This window comes from Gasterosteus aculeatus, chromosome 14 (assembly GCF_964276395.1).
Source record: "Gasterosteus aculeatus chromosome 14, fGasAcu3.hap1.1, whole genome shotgun sequence".
In the NCBI taxonomy this organism is placed as follows: domain Eukaryota; kingdom Metazoa; phylum Chordata; class Actinopteri; order Perciformes; family Gasterosteidae; genus Gasterosteus; species Gasterosteus aculeatus.
The window spans coordinates 1,354,629-1,374,637 of NC_135702.1; the positions used below are offsets into that span (position 1 = coordinate 1,354,629).

Sequence of the window (20,009 nt, forward strand, 5' to 3'; positions counted from 1 at the left end):
GTTGGACAACAAAATAAATATTAATCAGTTTGTCCTCCAACTTTTTTTCCAACTAGCAGGTTCTGTGTGTTTCTTTCTTCCATACGCACTGAGCCCCCCCCCCCCTCATGCAGCTTATAGTCACTCTGTGGTTAATTACTTGGCCAATTCTCAGAAGGCATAAAAATTCCTTTAAAACCATCTCTTGAGGCCGCAGATACACCCCCCCCCCCTCACCACAAACACGGGGGGCGAGTGGACGAACACGATCTAGTTTACATGACAAGAAGTCTCAGAGGGACGGGGAAGTACACGCGTGTGTTGATGACTCATTTCAATACCGCATCAGAATCATCATCATGAGCACAGGTGCATCCCTACAAAATAAAATATAAGAATAAAATAAGATACTAACACATTTGAACATTAATAATTCATGTGTAATACTAGTAATAGTATATATACAGTACATGTATATACGTACCTACAGTATACTATATTATTACATTACTTTACATGTAATTTACTCAAAGCGACTTACAATAAGTAAGGACACAAACTCGAGGAAGCAGAAGAGGGGCAAGCGCGGAGGTATCCGAACCAGGCTAGCGGCTAGCCCAACTCGCCCAGCCGTAGCATCCATCATCATGGCTAACGCACGATCCTTGGACAACAAAATGGACCACATACGACTACTGAGATCAGCGAATCGGACAGTGAGTGACTGCTGTGTGCTGGTTTTCACTGACAACATCCCCGACTCCGCTGTACATCTTGAGCAGCTAGCATAGCTATGGAGAGGACAGAGCCCACGTTAACGGAGGTAAACAACGCGGTGGAGGAGTTTGGGATGCGTGGTGCCAGGACGCTGTGGTAGTATGCAGACATTGTTCACCACTGGCGGAGTTCATGATCACAAAGTGCCGTCCTTTCTATCTGCCGAGGGAATTTACTGCGGTCTTGCTAATCGCGGTATACATCCCTCCAACAGACCGCACGCCCAGATGGATTCATTATCGTCGCCGGAGATTTTAATCATGCTAATCTTAAAACTGTAACTACCAAAACTCCATCAGCAAGGGAGAAAAACACCTTGGACTTGGTCTACACCTCACGCAAAGGAGCATGCGAGGCCTCCCCCCTCCCCCACATGGGACTTTCCCACCACATCACTGTCATGCTAATGCCAGCATACAGGCCCAGGGTGAAAGTGGAAAAACCGCTTGGGAAAGAGATTTCCGTGTGGCCGGATGGATCAATGTGTGCTCTTCAGGAGTGTCTTGCGACAACAGACTGGGACATGTTCAAGCAAGCAGCTACACACAACAACCACATAGACAACGAGGAGCTTACAGACACCGTCTGCTCGTACATCCGCAAATGCATAGATGATGTGACCCACACAAAGACCATCATCACTCGGGCTAACAAGAAGCCATGGCCGACAGGAGCTGTCCATCGGCTGCTGAGGGCCAGAGACGAAGCCCTCAGAGCCAGGTCATCCACCGGGGCACCATTGAAAGCATCGTGTCCAGCTGCATCACTGTGTGGGGCAGTAGCTGTACTGAACGCAGCAGGGAAGCACTGCAACGCATCGTGAACACAGCTGGTAAGATCATTGGTGCCCCACTCCCACTCCCTTCCTTCAAAGACATATACACCACCCGCCTCACCCGGAGAGCTACCTCGATTGCGAGTGACACCAGCCACACAGTCTGTTCAGCCTCCTGCCCTCTGGAAGAAGGTATCGGAGCCTCCGCACCACCAGACTCAGAGACAGCTTCATGCACCAAGCTGTCAGAAAGCTAAATTCTCTCCCCTCTCTCCCCCAGCCATATCCGTCAGTCTGACATGGGGCTGAAATCCCCCCCCCCCTTTAATCACTCATGACTCTGCAACAAAACTGTCTCTTGCACTTCATCACTTACGTTTCCTTTTTACATTTTTTTTAATCTATATGTGTATCTGTATGCATCTAAATGTCTTGTCTTATCTGTTGTTGTGCCTGTGCACTTTATATGTTTCACCGCGGGAGAGTGGGAAACGTTTTTATCGATTCCTTGTATGTCTGACATGCAGGAAATTGACAATAAAGCTACTTTGACTTTGAGATCAAGAAACAAGAAAGTGCAATTTCATCAAATAAGCAGATTTACAACTTGCTATAGTTAAGTACAATAAGTACAATTTAAGTGCTACAATAAAACGTGTATATGTCTATATATATATATATATATATATATATATATATATATATATATATATATATATATATATATATATATATTAGACATATACACGTATTTGAATTGAATTTCAAAGATTCTCTGTTTGCTCTGTTTTAGTCACCATCACTGTCTCTCTCTAATGTGTCCTCTGTGTGGTGAGAAATGGTGTCACAATTACCCCAAAGTGACACATATGCAAAGTTTGTTTGGTCCAAACCTCAATGTTCTTACTAATACACAAACATTATTTATTATACGCTGAAACCTTTCTGATTGAAAACCGTTATTCATCAACTCAACATACGTAAAACTCTAAATGTATAAAGTGACTCAAGCTGCAGATGAAGGCGGAATAAATATGATGTTATTCTCTCAACATGCTGAAGCTTCATTACAGGTCATTTAGCTGACGCTTTTATCCAAAGCGATTACATTTTTAACTCCTGGCTTTTAGGGGTCACGTGTCTTGCTCAGGGACACTTCAGCATGGGACATGGAGCAGCCGGGGTTGAACCGCCAACCTTGCGGATTCCAGCGCACCCTCGACTCTTACTTGTTGATCGTCTTGGTGGTTTATATTGGTTTTATTTGCACTCGATACGTTTGGACTCATTTGCTGGAAAACAAAGTCTTTCTTGATGAAGTTTGATCTTTTCTTGGAAATATAAGAAGTACTTATACGTAGACTTATGTACATGTGTACTAGTGTACACAACAATTAAAAAAACTAACAAATAATTCACAACATTCAATTCCACAAGTCACCTTTCTCTGTGTCCTTTCTTGTCTTTTTCAGAGAGACATTTGGGGGTCAAACTTTGACAGAAAAATACCCGACTCATCAAAAGGCTCTTAGACTCTAAGACATGTTCATTTAGGAAACAAGGTAAGAGGGACATTTGTTGGTCCACATGTGGATAAAAAGGTCAGGTGATCACTGAGGAACCATCAGTGTATCAGGTGATGACATCAGCACCTCAGTGGGTGGAGGTCAACTTCACCTGTTACCTGAACAACTCCACCAGCTCCACCCAAGTGAAACAGAGTTATTAAGAAGTATTTAAAAGTCCACATATACACACACACACACACATATACACACACACACACACACACACACACACACACACACACACACACACACACACTCAGAGACGCTGCAGTGTGTGTGTCCTACATTCAGTCACATTGTACATCATACAAGCAGGCTTCTTTACTGGCTTTTCTTACCCACAATCCTTTGCACAGCAGATGTAGGAGCCAGAGGGTTCAAGGTGCCATGTGATGAGGAAGTAGAATCCTTCATGTAACAACATGTACTTTGTGTGGAAGCTGCAGTAAATGATTCAACACGCAGCTTCACACTGATACGTGGGCGAGTTGTTCCGCCCCGACAGGTTCAACCTGAAGTGGAGAGAAGAATAACTGCTCAAAAAAAAGAAAATGGCCAACTGTCTGTCTGTTATCTGTGAAAAACGCAATATTTTAAGAAAGCATCAGCATTTGTGTGCATTTCGATGACATTTCTAGCGAGAAGTCTGCGTTATATTTTCATAATCTTCTATCAGAGAACGTAGACGACCTTCCGTTAATTAGTTTCTAGTGACGTAGTTGCAAGGCGATGTAAATGAATGGGCCAAATAAAACGTAGTATGTCACGATTTTGGAGAGAAAGCGTGACAATACCACGTTCCACAGCTACACGTTTTGCTGTGAGACTGGTTGCAAATAAAAACACTCTGAGCTCAGACTCTGTTGTCTTAGTGGATGTTTTTATTCAATATGAACTCTTCACAACATTTGTTACAAAGGTTTCTGCTTCATCACGTGTTCCCTACTAGTCTACATGTAGAAGAAGACCAGGAGACAAAGAGGGACGTGCACCAGTCAGACTGCATACTTTGATGGTGACGTGAGGACGCACCCTCTCTGATGAAGGACAACAAGCTCCAACAAGCTGCGTCACTTCACTCCGTCTGATGGAAGCTGAAGTGAAGCACGGAGCTGCTTTTCTACACGGACCTGCTGAGGACAGAAGAGAGCTGCTCACTGAGGAAGTTCATGTCTACAAGTTCAGTAAGTGCAGCTGTGATTGGTTGAATGACATCATTGATGCTTGTGAACGTGTGATTGTTTAAAGCTGGGAAACAAGATGGCGCCTGTGTGAGCAGGCAGAGAGGAGCTGCTGTTAGTCTGAATGATGACGCTGTGATGAAGAAGAGGAGCTCAGTCTGATCTGGGGTCTGTGAGGACTGTTACTGATGAGGAGGGAAAGGTAGCAGTCAGGGGGCACTAGGACCCAGCAGGGACCACAGAGCTCACCTGGGCCTTTGTTCTTCAAACACACCTGAGAGACGCTCTGTTTGCTCCACAGAACACATCTAGTCACTTTTTAGAGTGTTTGACTGTCACCGATGAAGAGGGGAAGGTAGCAGACGGAGGGGCACTATATATTTATTTATTTATTTTTGAGGTCTTATATTTTTCAGATATTTTTGGATACAAATGTTTTTGACTTTTGGCCCTGATATGGCTCAGGGGGCGTGGCATCAGCTGAAAGGGGCGTGTCATCATGATTGACAGCTTAACAAAGAAGGCTGAAAACCTTCCTCAATGCGTTGCCTTCAGGAAATCTGGAATTATGAATCAACACTTTTAGTCACTATATTCACTTATTTAGTTCTATCAACCTCAAACTGCTTCATATTTCTAATCTTGATGAAACACGACCTTTCAAACAGAGTCGTGCCCCCAAAGACATTATAGCACCTAATGCACATACTTACTATACGTAAATATATACATATTATCTTTACTTGTTGGAGAGGAAGTGCAGATAAGCCGTTCATAGATCAGACATCAGGACTCCTGATCGTAACCACACCAACAATGGAGAAAAACCCGTTCACACACACATCTACACGTGTACTAACACACAAACACACACCCATCTGGTACGACTGGTTTGCCTCATGTTGGAAAATACCTCAAGTCAGAGGGTTCAAGTTGTTTTAGCCGTTCCAAATATCCACTGTGGGTTCCTTCAGTCAAAGACGTCCTGCTCTCTGCGACAAGCTGTCGGATGACTGGACGTCCTTCACGTGTGTCCACATTCAGAAAGCAAGCTCACACGTATCTGCTGTCACATGCTTATGGTTCATCACTGTGTGTGTTTAGCTGTTCCTGTTTGATTGTGTTTATATCGCTATACACCATGTTCACGTGATCGGGTGGAGCAGACTCCATCACATGGATGCTACGCTGCGTTCACAGTGGTTCAGAGATTCAAACGTGGTTGTTGAACGCTACTATCTGAGTTTATTGCTCTTATTCTGTGATTCGTGTTAAAACAGCTCGCTAAGTAGAACTTTGTCACTGGTGTAAATTGTCTTCCTGCCAATCACGTGAATGTGGTGTATAGAAAGTGTGGATTCATAATTACCACAGTGCCTACGCTTCCTGAAGGCAACACGGTTGAGGAAACTTTTCAGCCTTCTTCGTTAAGCTGTCACTCATGATGACACGCCCCTCTCGGTTGATGCCACGCCCCCTTATCAGGGCCAAAAGTCTGACAGTGAAAAAACGATTGAACAGTTGAATCAGAAAATATGAAATCTACAACTGAATAATGAAAAGAACCTAAATATCTATATCTTTATATCTATAGATATATATCTATAGATATATATCCTGATATTCTATATATCTATAGATATATATCTATAGATATATATCTATAGATATATAGAAAATAATGTGATTATTTATCTAGAAAATAATGAAAATAAATATATATAGAAAATAATGTGATTATTTATCTAGAAAATAATGAAAATAAATATTTTATAAGAACTAAATCATCTTAATTTTATTTTACAGTTTTTTTTAAATCTCTATTTCGAAAGATCAAAAGCTTTGTCCTGGATCTGGCTCCATATACTTCCTGCTTCATGATTAGTTTGATTATGAATTGAGTTTGTTTGATGAATACAAATTACACGGCATTTCTGTTGTTGCAGGTGAAGCTGTGAACCACCTTCACACTTCCCCAATATTCACAGATTCAACCAACTTGTGTCCACAAAGAGGACGCTGACTTCATCAGAGGTGCTTAGAAAGAGGGAGAAGAATTCTATTTGATTGTGAATCCAAACCAATGAACCGATAAAACTCCATCTTTAAAACACACTTCTTTTTAAATGCAGAGCAGTAATTGTTCTTTGTGAATGATGTTTATTTGGGTGTCTTTAAAAAGGACAGATGGAGAAAGTCAAGAAAGAGATCTTCAAAATTCTAAAGGATCTCAAGAAGGAGGACTTTGAACTATTCCAGTGGCACCTGGAGAACGATCCAAGCCCGGAACACCTCGGATCGATCCCACGCAGTGACCTGGAGAACAAAAACAGGGAGAACACGGTGGACCTGATTGTGCAGTACTACGGCAAAGACTCTGTTCAGGTGGCCGTGGAGGTTTTGAAAGAGATGAAAGAGAACAATCTGGCCGAAAAATTATCCAAAATGAACTTTAACCCTACGGGTAAGTTGTTAAAAAGAGGATCAAAGAAATCAGATGTGTATAATAAAGATACAACAGATTATTCATGTTAATATCATCCTTAACAAATGTTAATAACAGCCGGGCACCACCCTTGGATTAGGGATTAAAAACTATAACTATAGTATAGCTGTAAACTATAAAGTCTCATAATTGGTGTTCACTCATTAAGCGAAACTATTCCACTATTAAGTGTAGATTTTAATTTCAGCACAGGCTAAATATACCAGCTATTATCACTCTACAAATGCACAAAGTAAACACAGAAAACATCTTGTTTCAGGCGAACCGAATCCTGTGGGAGGAGATGGAGGTCAAGGTGAAGAGACTTTTTGTACCACCATCTAATTATTGCACACTTCAATTATTTCCAAGGTCATATTCAATCAATCAACTTCATTCCAGACACAGAGGTCCATAGAGAATACATACACATAAAAAACAACAATACAAACAACATTTAAGAATGATGCAGACGAGGCATCATTTATAAAAACGTATACAGGCTTCGGGTCCAATGTTTCCAGAAGCACGATGTGTACCTTGTGTCCCTCTTGGAGACATCCACTAAGGACACAACAATCATATTCTTAGACCCTGTCAATCTGCACATGAATCGATACATACAATTTATTAAAACAGCTTTAAAAGTGGGCACTTTATTGGACACAAACATTTGAAAAGATAAAGATGCACTGAGAATTGTGCGTAAAGTCCCTAGGTGGAATAGTCACCTAGGGACTTTACGCACAATTCTCAGTGCATCTTTATAAGCCACTTGAAGTTTTTTCATCTTCGACTTACTAAAATGACACCACAGGTGGGCAGTATACAGTGGGGCGCAATAGGTTCTGGAAAGTGCGATTTTAACATCAGAAGTGCACATGTGAAATGTGCGTGCCAGCATGTTCGCCTGCCCATACAATTTTCCACACTGACGCTACACATCATCATCATCATCATCATCACACAGGTCATCTCTGATCACATGTCCTAGATATTTGACTTTCTTTACAACTTCTAGTGGTTCACCTGCCAATGAGAAAGAAGGATAGACACACTTCATTTCCTCCTTGGTTCTGGCAATCACTACCACACTCTTCATAGAGTTACATTTTATATCAAACATCAGTCCATATTGAGAGCATATTCTAAGAAGTTGCTGTAGGCCAGCACTGGAGGGAGACAGTACCACCAAATCATCAGCATGAGGCATATGATTAAGTAGACTATCCCCCACCAAGCAGCCAGTTCTACAGCCCTTTAGCTCCCTAGATAAATCATCCATGTACAGATTGAATAGGAGCGTAGACAGAATCCCGCCCAGCCGCACACCATTGGATACATAGAACGGGTTGACAAACTCGTCCCCCACCTCACCTGCATAGTTTGGTGAGAGCACCTGAACTGCAGTATCCTAATTAGGTAAAAGGGAACCCCACCTCATGTAGTTTACCAAACAGTTTCCCGTGATTGATACGATCAAAAGCCTTTGATGCATCCAGGAAACACATAAATACTGTGCTATTGCGTGATCTGTACCTATGGACAATTTATTTAAGTGCATAAATACACAGATCAGTTCCATGCTTGCTCTTAAAACCAAACTGATTATCTGTTGATGCTATGTATTCTGCAATCCTATCCAAACAAATCCCTTCTAGTACCTTGGATAGTATACTAGCAGGAGCAAAAGGTCTATAGTTATCTATACTAGTTAATTTACCAGTCCTATTTTTAACTACAGGCACCAGCAAAACAGACAACATGGACCCAGGAAGTATGCCATGTTTAATCAACTCAGAAAAGCACAAAGCAGGTAAAACTGAGATACTTTGACCAGCATATTTCAGATATCAGATTTCAAATATTTCAGTCATAGTTCTCGATTGTCAAGTTCTCACAGTCAATATTCGTGTAGCTTCAGATAGGAATGCAGAAAAATACAACCAATAACTTAATCCAAGGGAAATATTACACCATTAAAGTAAAGCACTATCTGGTTTGTGTCTTTTTCTGTTCATTCAGAGAATATCACCAACTGTCAACGTGAACTCAAATCCAACCTGAAGAAGAAGTTCCATCTTATGTCTGAGGGGATCGCTAAAGCTGAAAAGACAACCCTTCTGAATGAGATCTACACAGAGCTCTACATCACAGAGGGAGGGACTGCAGAGGTCAATGAAGAACATGAGATCAGACAGATTGAAACAGCATCCTGGAAACCAGACAGACCAGAAACAACCATCAGACTAGAAGACCTCCTCAAAGCCTCAGCTGGAGGAGAGGAACCAATCAGAACAGTGATGACTAAGGGAGTGGCTGGCATTGGGAAAACAGTCTTAACACAGAAGTTCACTCTGGACTGGGCTGAAGACAAAGACCACCAGGACATAGAGTTCACATTTCCATTCACCTTCAGAGAGCTGAATGTGCAGAGAGAGAAGAAGTTCAGCTTGGTGGGACTTGTTCATCACTTCTTCAGTGAAACCAAAGCAGCAGGAATCTGCAGGTTTGAAGAGTTCCAGGTAATGATCATCTTTGACGGTCTGGATGAGTGTCGACTTCCTCTGCACTTCCTCAACAATGAGGACCTGACTGATGTCACAGAGTCGGCCTCATTGGATGTGCTCCTCACAAACCTCATCAGGGGGAAGCTGCTTCCCTCTGCTCGCCTCTGGATCACCACACGACCTGCAGCAGCCAATCGGATCCCTCCTGAGTGCGTCGGCATGGTGACAGAGGTCAGAGGGTTCACCGACCCCCAGAAGGAGGAGTACTTCAGGAAGAGGTTCAGTGATGAGGAGCAGGCCAGCAGGATCATCTCTCACATCAAGACCTCACGAAGCCTCCACATCATGTGCCACATCCCAGTCTTCTGCTGGATCACTGCTGGAGTTCTGGTGAAGGTGTTGAAGACCAGAGAGGGAGGAGAGCTTCCCAAGACCCTGACTGAGATGTACATCCACTTCCTGGTGGTTCAGTCCAAAGTGAAGAAGGTCAAGTACGATGGAGGAGCTGAGACGGATCCACACTGGAGTCCAGAGAGCAGGAAGATGATCGAGTCTCTGGGAAAACTGGCCTTTGATCAGCTGCAGAAAGGCAACCTGATCTTCTATGAATCCGACCTGACAGGGTGTGGCATCGATATCACAAAAGCCTCAGTGTACTCAGGAGTGTTCACTCAGATCTTCAGAGAGGAGAGCGGACTGTACAAGGACAAGGTGTTCTGCTTCGTCCATCTGAGTGTTCAGGAGTTTCTGGCTGCTCTTCATGTCCATCTGACCTTCTACAGCTCTGGTGTCAATCTGCTGTTAAAAGATCAAAAAACCTCCCTGTTGTCTAAAATCTTTAGAGACAAACCTAAACCAAAGCATCTCTACCAGAGTGCTGTGGACGAGGCCTTACAGAGTCCTAATGGACACCTGGACTTGTTCCTCCGCTTCTTCCTGGGTCTTTCCCTGGAGACCAATCAGACTCTCCTAAGAGGTCTGCTGACACAGAGAGGAAGTAGCTCAAAGACCAATCCGAAGACAATCCAGTACATCAAGAAGAAGATCAGTAAGATTGTGTCTCCAGAGAAAAGCATCAATCTGTTCCACTGTCTGAATGAACTGAATGATGTTTCTCTAGTGGAGGAGATCCAACGGTCCCTTAGTTCAGGACGTCTCTCCTCAGGTGAACTGTCTCCTGCTCAGTGGTCAGCTCTGGTCTTCATCTTACTGTCATCACAAGAAGATCTGGAGGTGTTTGACCTGAAGAAATACTCTGCTTCAGAGGTGGCTCTTCTGAGGCTGCTGCCAGTGGTCAAAGCCTCCAACAAAGCTCTGTAAGTACAGAGAGTTAGATGCATACATCATGACTTAAACATGCTGCCATCTTTTCTACTTATTGTTTATATTTTCTTCATTGTTGTTTCTTCAGACTGAGTGACTGTAACCTCTCAGAGAGAAGCTGTGAAGCTCTGTCCTCAGTTCTAGGCTCCCAGTCCTCTAGTCTGAGAGAGCTGGACCTGAGTAACAACAACCTGCAGGATTCAGGACTGAAGCTGCTGTGTGCTGGACTGGAGAATCCACACTGTGACCTGGAGACCCTCAGGTCAGGATTCAACACGGTGTCTTTTATTTAGTTAAATTCCTGACTTTCGTAAGAATCTTTCTGCTTGCATTATTTACATCAAACATTTATTTCATGTATATATTTATGCTCTCAGTATTATTGTCAGATTGTTGATGAACATTAGTGGGTGTTTAGTTGTGACTGGAAACCAGTCAGTAACCATGTTAATGTGACCCCTCAGCAGCCGACAGTATCTCAGTCCTGCAGTGACCTTCTAGTCCTCACAGCTCCCTCAGATCATGTGACATGTGTGTTGTTGTGTGTGTCTGCAGGCTGTCAGGCTGTCTGATCACAGAGGAAGTCTGTTCTTCTCTGGCTTCAGCTCTGAGCTCCAACCCCTCCCATCTGAGAGAGCTGGACCTTAGTAACAACGACCTGCGGGATTCAGGAGTGAGGCTGCTGTGTGCTGGACTAGAGAATTCACGCTGTGACCTGGAGACTCTCAGGTCAGGATTCAATTAATGTTCACCTGGTGTCTTTATTTACATCCATGCTACATTTCTGACCTTCTTAAGATACTTTCTGCTTGAATGATTCAAATCAAAAATGTTATTTCCAAACATTTTCATAAACATGTGATGGTGTTGATTTCCAATATAATGTGTGGTGGAAGATTTTGCACAGACAATCGTTAAGTAAGAAACAAAGGCTCTGAGTCAAGTATGTCTTTTCTCCGATTTATTTCCTTGCAAGGGAAAAAGGGTCACAACAGCTACGTGGTCAGTAGACTGTCAAGAACCTCCTTTTCTTCCCAACACATCGAGGCAGTTCTTATACCTAAATTTAGATATCGGTGGCGTCAACAGAAACCGTTAACCATCTTGTTGAGTATCTACAGCCAGGGTACTGGGAACATCTTATCCATGTAAGACACGTCAGCTCTTTGACCGTGTCCTTGCTCTCCCAACATGCTAAAACAAAGGTGGTCATAGACATAACAAACACTTTGTTCAATCTCTACAGCTATGACGCTGGAAACATCTAATCCAAGTGGGAGACATCAGTTCTTATGTCAGGGCCTTTGTGACCTAAGCACTTGCAACTAATAAACTGGTTATACAAATTAAAAGGGTCACATATCATTTTCCCATTACATTCCACTCTTTTGATTACATAATAATCACAAACTATGCAATCAATTTAGAATGACTACTCTAAAAAGTTACCACATATAATCTACCACATCAAATATCACAAAACATTGAACATCTGGACATCGCTCACAAAACTTTGCCTGCCACAGAACAAAAACTCCCTAAAAAACCCTCCGAAATGGGAAAATAGGAAGAAATATGTTAGGAGAAGATAAAGACTGGAAACCTTCTCACAGGATTTGAGCGTTACACCCCAGATGTCATGTGTACAGTATTGAAATAAAAAAGAAATGAAAACATGTTTAAATCACAATACCAGAACTTGATCCCCTTTCACACAATATCCACCGCCTCAGATATAGAATATTGTTGAAAGGTCATTATATCAATCATATCTACGTTACATACTAATAAATGCAGGGATAAAAGCTGTATGAGAGAATGTTATTTCTCATTGTTTTAGCAAGCTACTGTGAAACAAAAAACATTTAGAACACCAGGAATGCACACAGACAGTGTGTCACTATGTCACTATGCGTATGTGTCGAGGTCGTAAGTGTTCAGCTCGTCAAGGGAGTCCGAGTCACTGTTGGGGTTTTTTTCAGAGTCATTCCATGATAAGAGAGAACCACTCTTTAGATAGCGGACTACGGAATCACAAAAAGATGCTGAGATACAATGAAACTGAAGCAAGCAATAATATGAATAAAACTGTCGTGGCACAAACGACTACTGTGTCTATGTGGAGGGGTCCTGGCCGTGTTCTTCTTCTTGTGTTGGTCCGCAGGTACACGTTGGAATGTGGAGTCTGCCAACCTTCTTTCTTGTGAGGCATCCGCGTTGTAGACAGTCAACACAGATCACAATGCACTGTGTGTCTGTCGGTCAACTGCCCGTCCGTGGTCACTGGATCGGTGGTGTCGGTTGATTGACACTTGTTGTGGAGGTAGGGTCGCCTGAGCCCACTGCTGGTACTGGATCTGGAACCTTCTTGCAATGGGATGCGTGGACCCAAGTTGCTCTTTCAGCTACCTTGACCGCTGTTTGGGTGACCAGGAGAATCTGGAATGGACCCTGCCACCGTTTAGCTTTCCAACTTTTCCTCCTGAAGTCCTTTACCACCACAAAGTCACCTGGTTGCAGTCGGTGTAGTGGACCCGTTGCTTCTCTTGGAAGTGCAGCTACAACCTGTTTTCTTACATCAGACAAAGTGGAAGACAGTCGAATGCAATAGGTTAACATGTCATTCTCGCACATTGTGGTGGAAGGGAGTGGTGTTCCTGGAGCTTCCACACCTATATGGGGAGGAACTGCGAAAAGGATTTCAAATGGGCTTAGATTGCTGCGTGTTCGTTTCCTCATCCGCATGTACATCAGAACCAAGGGCAGTGCTTTTGTCCACGGTAGACCTGTGTCTGTGCAACATTTGGCCAGTTTTGTTTTCAATGTTCCATTCTCTCTCTCTACCGCTCCTCCACTAGCTGGATGGTATGCGCAGTGTGTTTTTAAGTCAATACCCAGGTATGCACTTAAGTCTGTGATTGCTTGGTTGACAAAATGTGAACCATTGTCGCTAGAAATTTTGCTTGGGATTCCCCAGCGGGGAATGATCTCTGAAATCAAGGCTTTAGCCACTGTGGAGGCTGTCTGCTTACTGGAGGGAAACACCTCAACCCATTTGGACCACATGTCTACCATTACAAGACAGTGTTTCTTACCTTCCGATGGGGAGAGTTCCACAAAATCCGGTTTGTGTTAACGGTTTGTGAGGATCAGGAAGACCCAAAGTCTGAGGAACTTGTAACGCGCATTTCATGTCCGTGAAAGCTTGAGAGGCTGCAGGGAGACACTGAATTTTATCATGCGCGCTGAGATTTTTTCCATGTATCAATGCGGACAGAGGTTGCTCGAGTTGGGAGTAATTTGGAATAAATGACCTACAGTAAGAACACATTCCAAAAAATAACATCATCTGTTTCTTGGTTTGTGGTTTTGGAAGTGTTACAATTGAGGCAATGCGTTTTGGTGATAGTGTCTTCCCTTCACCGGAAATGTTATGGCCTAGGAAATGAACGTTCTGTGAAACAAACTGTAGTTTGGATAGGCTGGCCTTGTGTCCTTCCGCTGCTAAGTGTTGAAGCAATTTGAGTGTGTCCTGTTCACACTGCTTTTGTGTTGGAGCTGCAATTAAACAGTCATCAACATACTGCAAAAGCGCTGTTCCTGGAGACAAAGTGAGGCTCTCCAAACTTTCCCTGAGTGCCTCGTTGTAGATCGTAGGTGATTCTGTGTAGCCCTGACACAAGCGTGTGAAAGTGTAAGGCTTGCCATTGAAATTAAACGCAAACCAAAACTGACTGTCAATGTCCACAGGGACACTGAAAAAAGCATTTGAGAGGTCAACCACGGAAAACCATCGAGCATCAGGTGGAACCTGTGCCATAATGGTGTAAGGGTTTGGAACATTTGGGGCTCGTGCGTGGACGGCTGCATTAACGGCTTTTAGGTCCTGCACGAAGCGCCACTCAGTTGGTTTGCCTGCATCTCTGATCTTTTTAACTGGAAAAATAGGTGTTCTTACCGGCGAGTCAGGACATGGAACAATGACTCCGGCCTTTAAGAGGGAGTTGAACACCGGTGTTATACCGTCAATGGCCTCTTGGCGCAGTGGGTATTGATGTTTGTGGGGACGGAAGTCTGATCGAGGAGTGATGACCACAGGTTGACATTTTTTGATGAGTCCCACGTCATATTTATGCGCTGCCCACAAGGTGTCTGGGACAGAACTGAGGGCAGGAGAAATAGAGGAGACATTAGTCAAAAATGTATCAGTGTGTGTGTCAGAAAATATGTTATTTTCATCCATGACATAAACAGATCTGAGAGCAGGTGTGCAAAATGCGAATGGCTGTTTAAAGAAGCCTGTCGATGGAGAGCGCATCACAAGTGGATCTGGTGTAGCCTCCCAATCTGTCAATGCCTCGCACGCTGCGACAAAGGGTCCCAAATCTCTCCATTGGTCTGTTGCTGCTTTAGACAAGGAGATGTGTGGGAAAGAAGAGTCCACATTAAAGAGGTGCTGCTGAGAGGGGGTGAGAGAAACGGAAACAGCACATTTAACTGTGGACCAAAACAGTGTCATACATGCAATTTGATCATTCAGATCCTGTAGAAATAATGCATCATATTGCTTATCTGGCCCATGTGACACATGAGCTGTGCAGTGGAGATATGTAGCATCCATGCACTCTGCCTCAGGCTGGACGCGTGATGCTGCCAGGTGGGACAGTTCTGATTGTGAGTCAACCGGAAGCCACCACTGGTACACAAACATTGGATCACTCATAACTGTCTTTGCCATCTGGTCAACGGCTCTGCTTCTCACCACTTGCAACCCTGTAGGAGTGGAGATGAGGCTAATGCCGAAAGAACACATGAGGTCTCTGCCCATTAGATTAATGGGACAGCAAGAGGACAGCAAAAAGGAATGTTTTACTGTGATGTCTGGTTCAGGGTCAGTTGAGTCAGTGTGTGTACTGGTCATAGGTGCCGTAAATCTCTCTACAATAGTCATCCCTGAAGCTCCTTGTGAGAAAACCTGTTTTCCACTAAGTTTCTGACCTGGAAAATACTTTTGTTGTATTACAGAATGTGTAGCCCCCGAATCAACCAAAAACGATAAAAGTTTCCCTTGAATTTGCACCATAGTGGTGGGCATATTTTCAAATGATTTTCTTGAAAACTTTGCGTATGTGTGTTTAAGTGAAAGCTTTTGTTGTGTTCTCAATTGCTCTGTGATGTCCACGAGAGCTTGTTGTTGCTCCAGTGTGTGTGTGTGTGAGTGTGTGTGTGTGTGTGTGTGTGAGTGTGCGTGCAGGGAGTTAGTGCAGAAAGCGTTTCTTCATTGCAGGCTGCGGTGTGTGTGTGTTTTACTTCCCTTATCATGTGAGGCCTCAGCATGGTTGCCGTCTCCCCCTCACATGCAGCCTCCTCCCCCTCCGCCTCACGTCAATCGGAATGTGCGTTGCCACCCCTTCCTCGTCTGGCCAGTCCACGCCCCCATCCTCTACGAGGTGCATTTTGTGGACATTCTCTGTGCCAATGTCCTTGTTCGCCACAGCGGAAACACGTATCATAGTCATTGGGTGGAGACAGCTGTGATCCCTCCTGGTTCCAGGAGGAGCGTCCCCTCGTCATATCCCGACCACGCCCCCTGAATCCGCCCCGTTGGTGGGGATCCCGTGGGCAGTCGTTTCTGGCAAGTTGAGTGACAGCTTGGAGCATAGTCAGTTGGGCGAGTTCAATCTGACGTGAGCGCCTTTTCCCCTCGTGGTCAGTTCTCTCTATGTCCATGGATTGCGCATGCGCAGCATGCGTCGCGAGTCGCGAGTCTTCCATTCCAGCCACAGAGCGCTGCACATTCATTTTTATGTCGGGCAATAGTGGCAGGGTCCATTCATGAAAGCATTCTTCAGGTGTGATTCCCACGTCCCCAGAGCGTCTCCTAACGCGGCGGGTTGTGGGATGCCACTGTTAAGATTAAACACTGTGAGAAGCCTTTGGTAGTAATCATGGACGGACTCACCCGCTGCCTGCTTGGTATTGTTGATGGGAGTCATATCCACTTTGTCAGGGAACAATGTCTTTATGCCGTCGTTCAAAGCCGTGAGTGCGTCTCTGTACGGCTTATTTTGATTTGAACTCCATTCAACGTCTGCCGCACTGGTGTCTCCTGCAACCAGCTGGTTGAGCTTCTGGTAGTGAGTCGGACCCACATGACTCATTAGAACACGTCGAATTTCAGCAAAGTTGGGCAGGAATTGCTCACAGAAGTCCATTAATGCTTCAGCAAACAGTCTTCCCGAGTGCTGTATCGGCGGGAGATGAGCCATTGCAGCTCTAATGTCCGTATCAGTCCAAGGCCGGAAAACAAGTATGGGACCTGAGTGTCCTGGTACTTGAATCATTGGGGTTTGGAGCACAGATTTTGCATCCGGGGGAACTCCCTCTGGGGCGAAAGAGGGGGAAACCATCTGATGTAGATGGTTGCTCTGCAATCAGTTTGTTGATGGCAGAAGTGTCCCCTCCGGTTGCTCCTGGAGAGCGAGATCGAGTGAGGAGAGCGGCCTGTCTCTTTTCCTCCTCTTCGCCGAGGAGTCGTTCCTGTGCTGCTTTCACTGCCGCTTCCTTTTCCTCCCTCTGCCGGGTGTAGTGAACGTTTTGAGCTTGTGACCATGCAGACGAAGGTTGCTGGTTCGTAGATGAAGCAGGGTACGGTGGTGGGCATGTGTTGAGGAGAGGGCCGCCAGCCCCTGTGAAACTCGGATACAAGGGAGAAGAAGCACATCGGTCATTTTGTTCAATAACATTTGGATCTGTTTTTTCAACCAATGTGGTTTTTGTGCATGTCAATTCTTTAGCCATTTGTTTCCTTTCTCTACATTCACATTCATCCTCCCACCATTTTAACCATTTACTTTGTTTCTCAATGTCCTCCAAGTCTTTGCCTTTTATCACCCTCTGAGATTTTATACCCTTCTCTTTTCCCTCTGAGCCTGTTCGTAACATGTTCAGTTTTATTCTACTGAAAGAACCATTTGCAGGGAACCCCAAATCTTTTGACCACTCGGGCAAAAACTCTAGAGATTGATCTCCATATTTCCTTCTCATCAGATCCACAATGGGTCCCTCCGGAGAACCCATTTCCTTTTTACTTTTACCCTGTACACCACCCATCTTTCAGGCGTGGTGAAGTATACTTTTTATTACTTAAAATATAGTCGTCACTATAAGTCTTGATTTTCTTTTACGTAGGAAAAATACAAGTTAAAACCCAACCAGAACTATTGGTTAATAAATATAGGTCAAGGGCGCAAATATCTGTTTTCAGATTACTGTCCGAAAACCCCGATATTGTTCCTGTCTTCCTGTTAGGTCAAGGGCTGAGATTTTGCGATTTCAGTGAACTCTCAAAATCCCTCCTATCTTCCCCTTTGGTCAAGGGTCACAATTGTGCGTTTTCAGAGTGTTAGTCTGAATACAATCGTAATATGCGAATCGCCCCTGTCTTCCCCTTTTAGGTCAAGGGTCACAATAATGCGATTTTCAGATAGTTAGTCTGAATACAATCGTAAATGCGCACATTGCTCCCAGTCTTCCTCAGTAAAAAGTTGGATGCTGATGAACCGGAAATACTGTACAATTACTCTTATAATTTTATACACATTTTTCAAATAACCGGATAAAAAGACAAGTTATCATCATTAGAAGCCCAATCAAATAACCGAAATTTGGATTTTCTAAGAAGAGAGAGAAAAAATAATTTTAAAAAAATCCCAAAGTACTAAATACCCGTCTTTGTAATCTGTTATCACCCGTTATAATTCAGGAAGCCCCGTTTGAAAATCAGAATATCAACTTCTCACCCGATTCGTGTGAAAATCTTCCTCATCGGATCGTGTTGAAGCCAATCAGGTCTCTTTTGGTCGCCGGTCCTCTCTCTGAGTGTGATGAGGTATAGGGCAGAATCACGTTTTGGTGGATCCCGAAGGGGCCCCTTCCCGGACGTCCTCGGAGTCCCGACGGAGCTTCAAACGATCCCACTTCTGACACCAAATTGTGGTGGAAGATTTTGCACAGACAATCGTTAAGTAAGAAACAAAGGCTCTGAGTCAAGTATGTCTTTTCTCCGATTTATTTCCTTGCAAGGGAAAAAGGGTCACAACAGCTACGTGGTCAGTAGACTGTCAAGAACCTCCTTCCTGCCCCCATCACATCGAGGCAGTTCTTATACCTAAGTTTAGATATCGGTGGCGTCAACAGAAACCGTTAACCATCTTGTTGAGTATCTACAGCCAGGGTACTGGGAACATCTTATCCTCTCTCCCAACATGCTAAAACAAAGGTGGTCATAGACATAACAAACACTTTGTTCAATCTCTACAGCTATGACGCTGGAAACATCTAATCCAAGTGGGAGACATCAGTTCTTATGTCAGGGCCTTTGTGACCTAACCACTTGCAACTAATAAACTGGTTATACAAATTAAAAGGGTCACATATCATTTTCCCATTACAAATGTTACAAATTGAAATATCTGAGATGAATCATAGTTATCAGTAATATTCAGTGCTGTAGTGGTAAAATTAGAGGTGGGTAAACTCTGAATTTTGTGATCATGCAGACCTCGACGCAATGTGAAGCAACGCAACACAAAGCGTTGCGACTCTGTAAGGCTGTCCTGGCTTATTGCATTATGTTATCAGTAAAAGTCATATACAATCAATGACAATGAATAAATGTGTTAGTAGTTTGTAGTTTATTAAATTTAAGAAAACAGTAAATAAAAGTATGTCAACACAACACAACAACACAATTGCAGATTAAGAACTATCTACATACGGAGTCTCCTTTTTACAGTAGTGCCCAGAGGGCCTCCTTGTCCTCCACGTCAGGTCCTGCCTGCACAGAGGAGCCATGAACCCCAGAACGCATTCCTCTGTGCTTCTCCTCTCTCCATTGGACCTGGTGTTTCTCCTCTCATGTGCTCTCTGCATCATTGCCTGTCCTCTCACTGCCTGAACAAATATGTTGAATTTAAGAGTTAACCAGTTAAGCAGCCTGTCAATTACACTGACAACATAAGTTAAAGGAACACTCATGTACTACCTATGTCATCATAAATAGACTATGCAGCATGTTTTTTTCACATTGAGAACTGACTTGTTTTCTAATCTACGCGTCACCAGGCGTTTTTCGTTCACCGTGCACGACCAGCGAACACAGACCACGCGACTACACCCCCCCTCCCCCCGTCGGTCGTTCGGCCCGCAACGACGACCCCCACCCCCCCCCCAGTCGGACCTTCTCGACCGATCCGCGAAATATTGTCTGACATAAAACCGGTCCATGAGGTAAAAAGGTTGGGGACCACTGGGCTGATCCACAGCGTGTATGTGCCTCCTGGATCCTGATTGGTCGCTGCTGCAGCCGCAAGGCACTGATTGGATGCTCACAGACCGTAATACAGCGCA

At 43.9% G+C, this 20,009-nt stretch overlaps 1 protein-coding gene across 1 annotated transcript in view; it reads left to right on the forward strand.

Annotated features, from left to right (window-relative positions):
* Positions 1–20,009, forward strand: part of LOC120815181 (NACHT, LRR and PYD domains-containing protein 3-like) — a 124,668-nt gene that overhangs the window by 19,465 nt on the left and 85,194 nt on the right. The window contains exons 2-5 of the mRNA XM_078088640.1: positions 4,049–4,283; positions 6,227–6,314; positions 6,463–6,744; positions 7,046–7,081. Of these exons, the coding sequence (XP_077944766.1) occupies positions 6,468–6,744; positions 7,046–7,081 (313 nt within the window). The 5' untranslated portion in view covers positions 4,049–4,283; positions 6,227–6,314; positions 6,463–6,467. The remainder of the gene's footprint in view (positions 1–4,048; positions 4,284–6,226; positions 6,315–6,462; positions 6,745–7,045; positions 7,082–20,009) is intronic.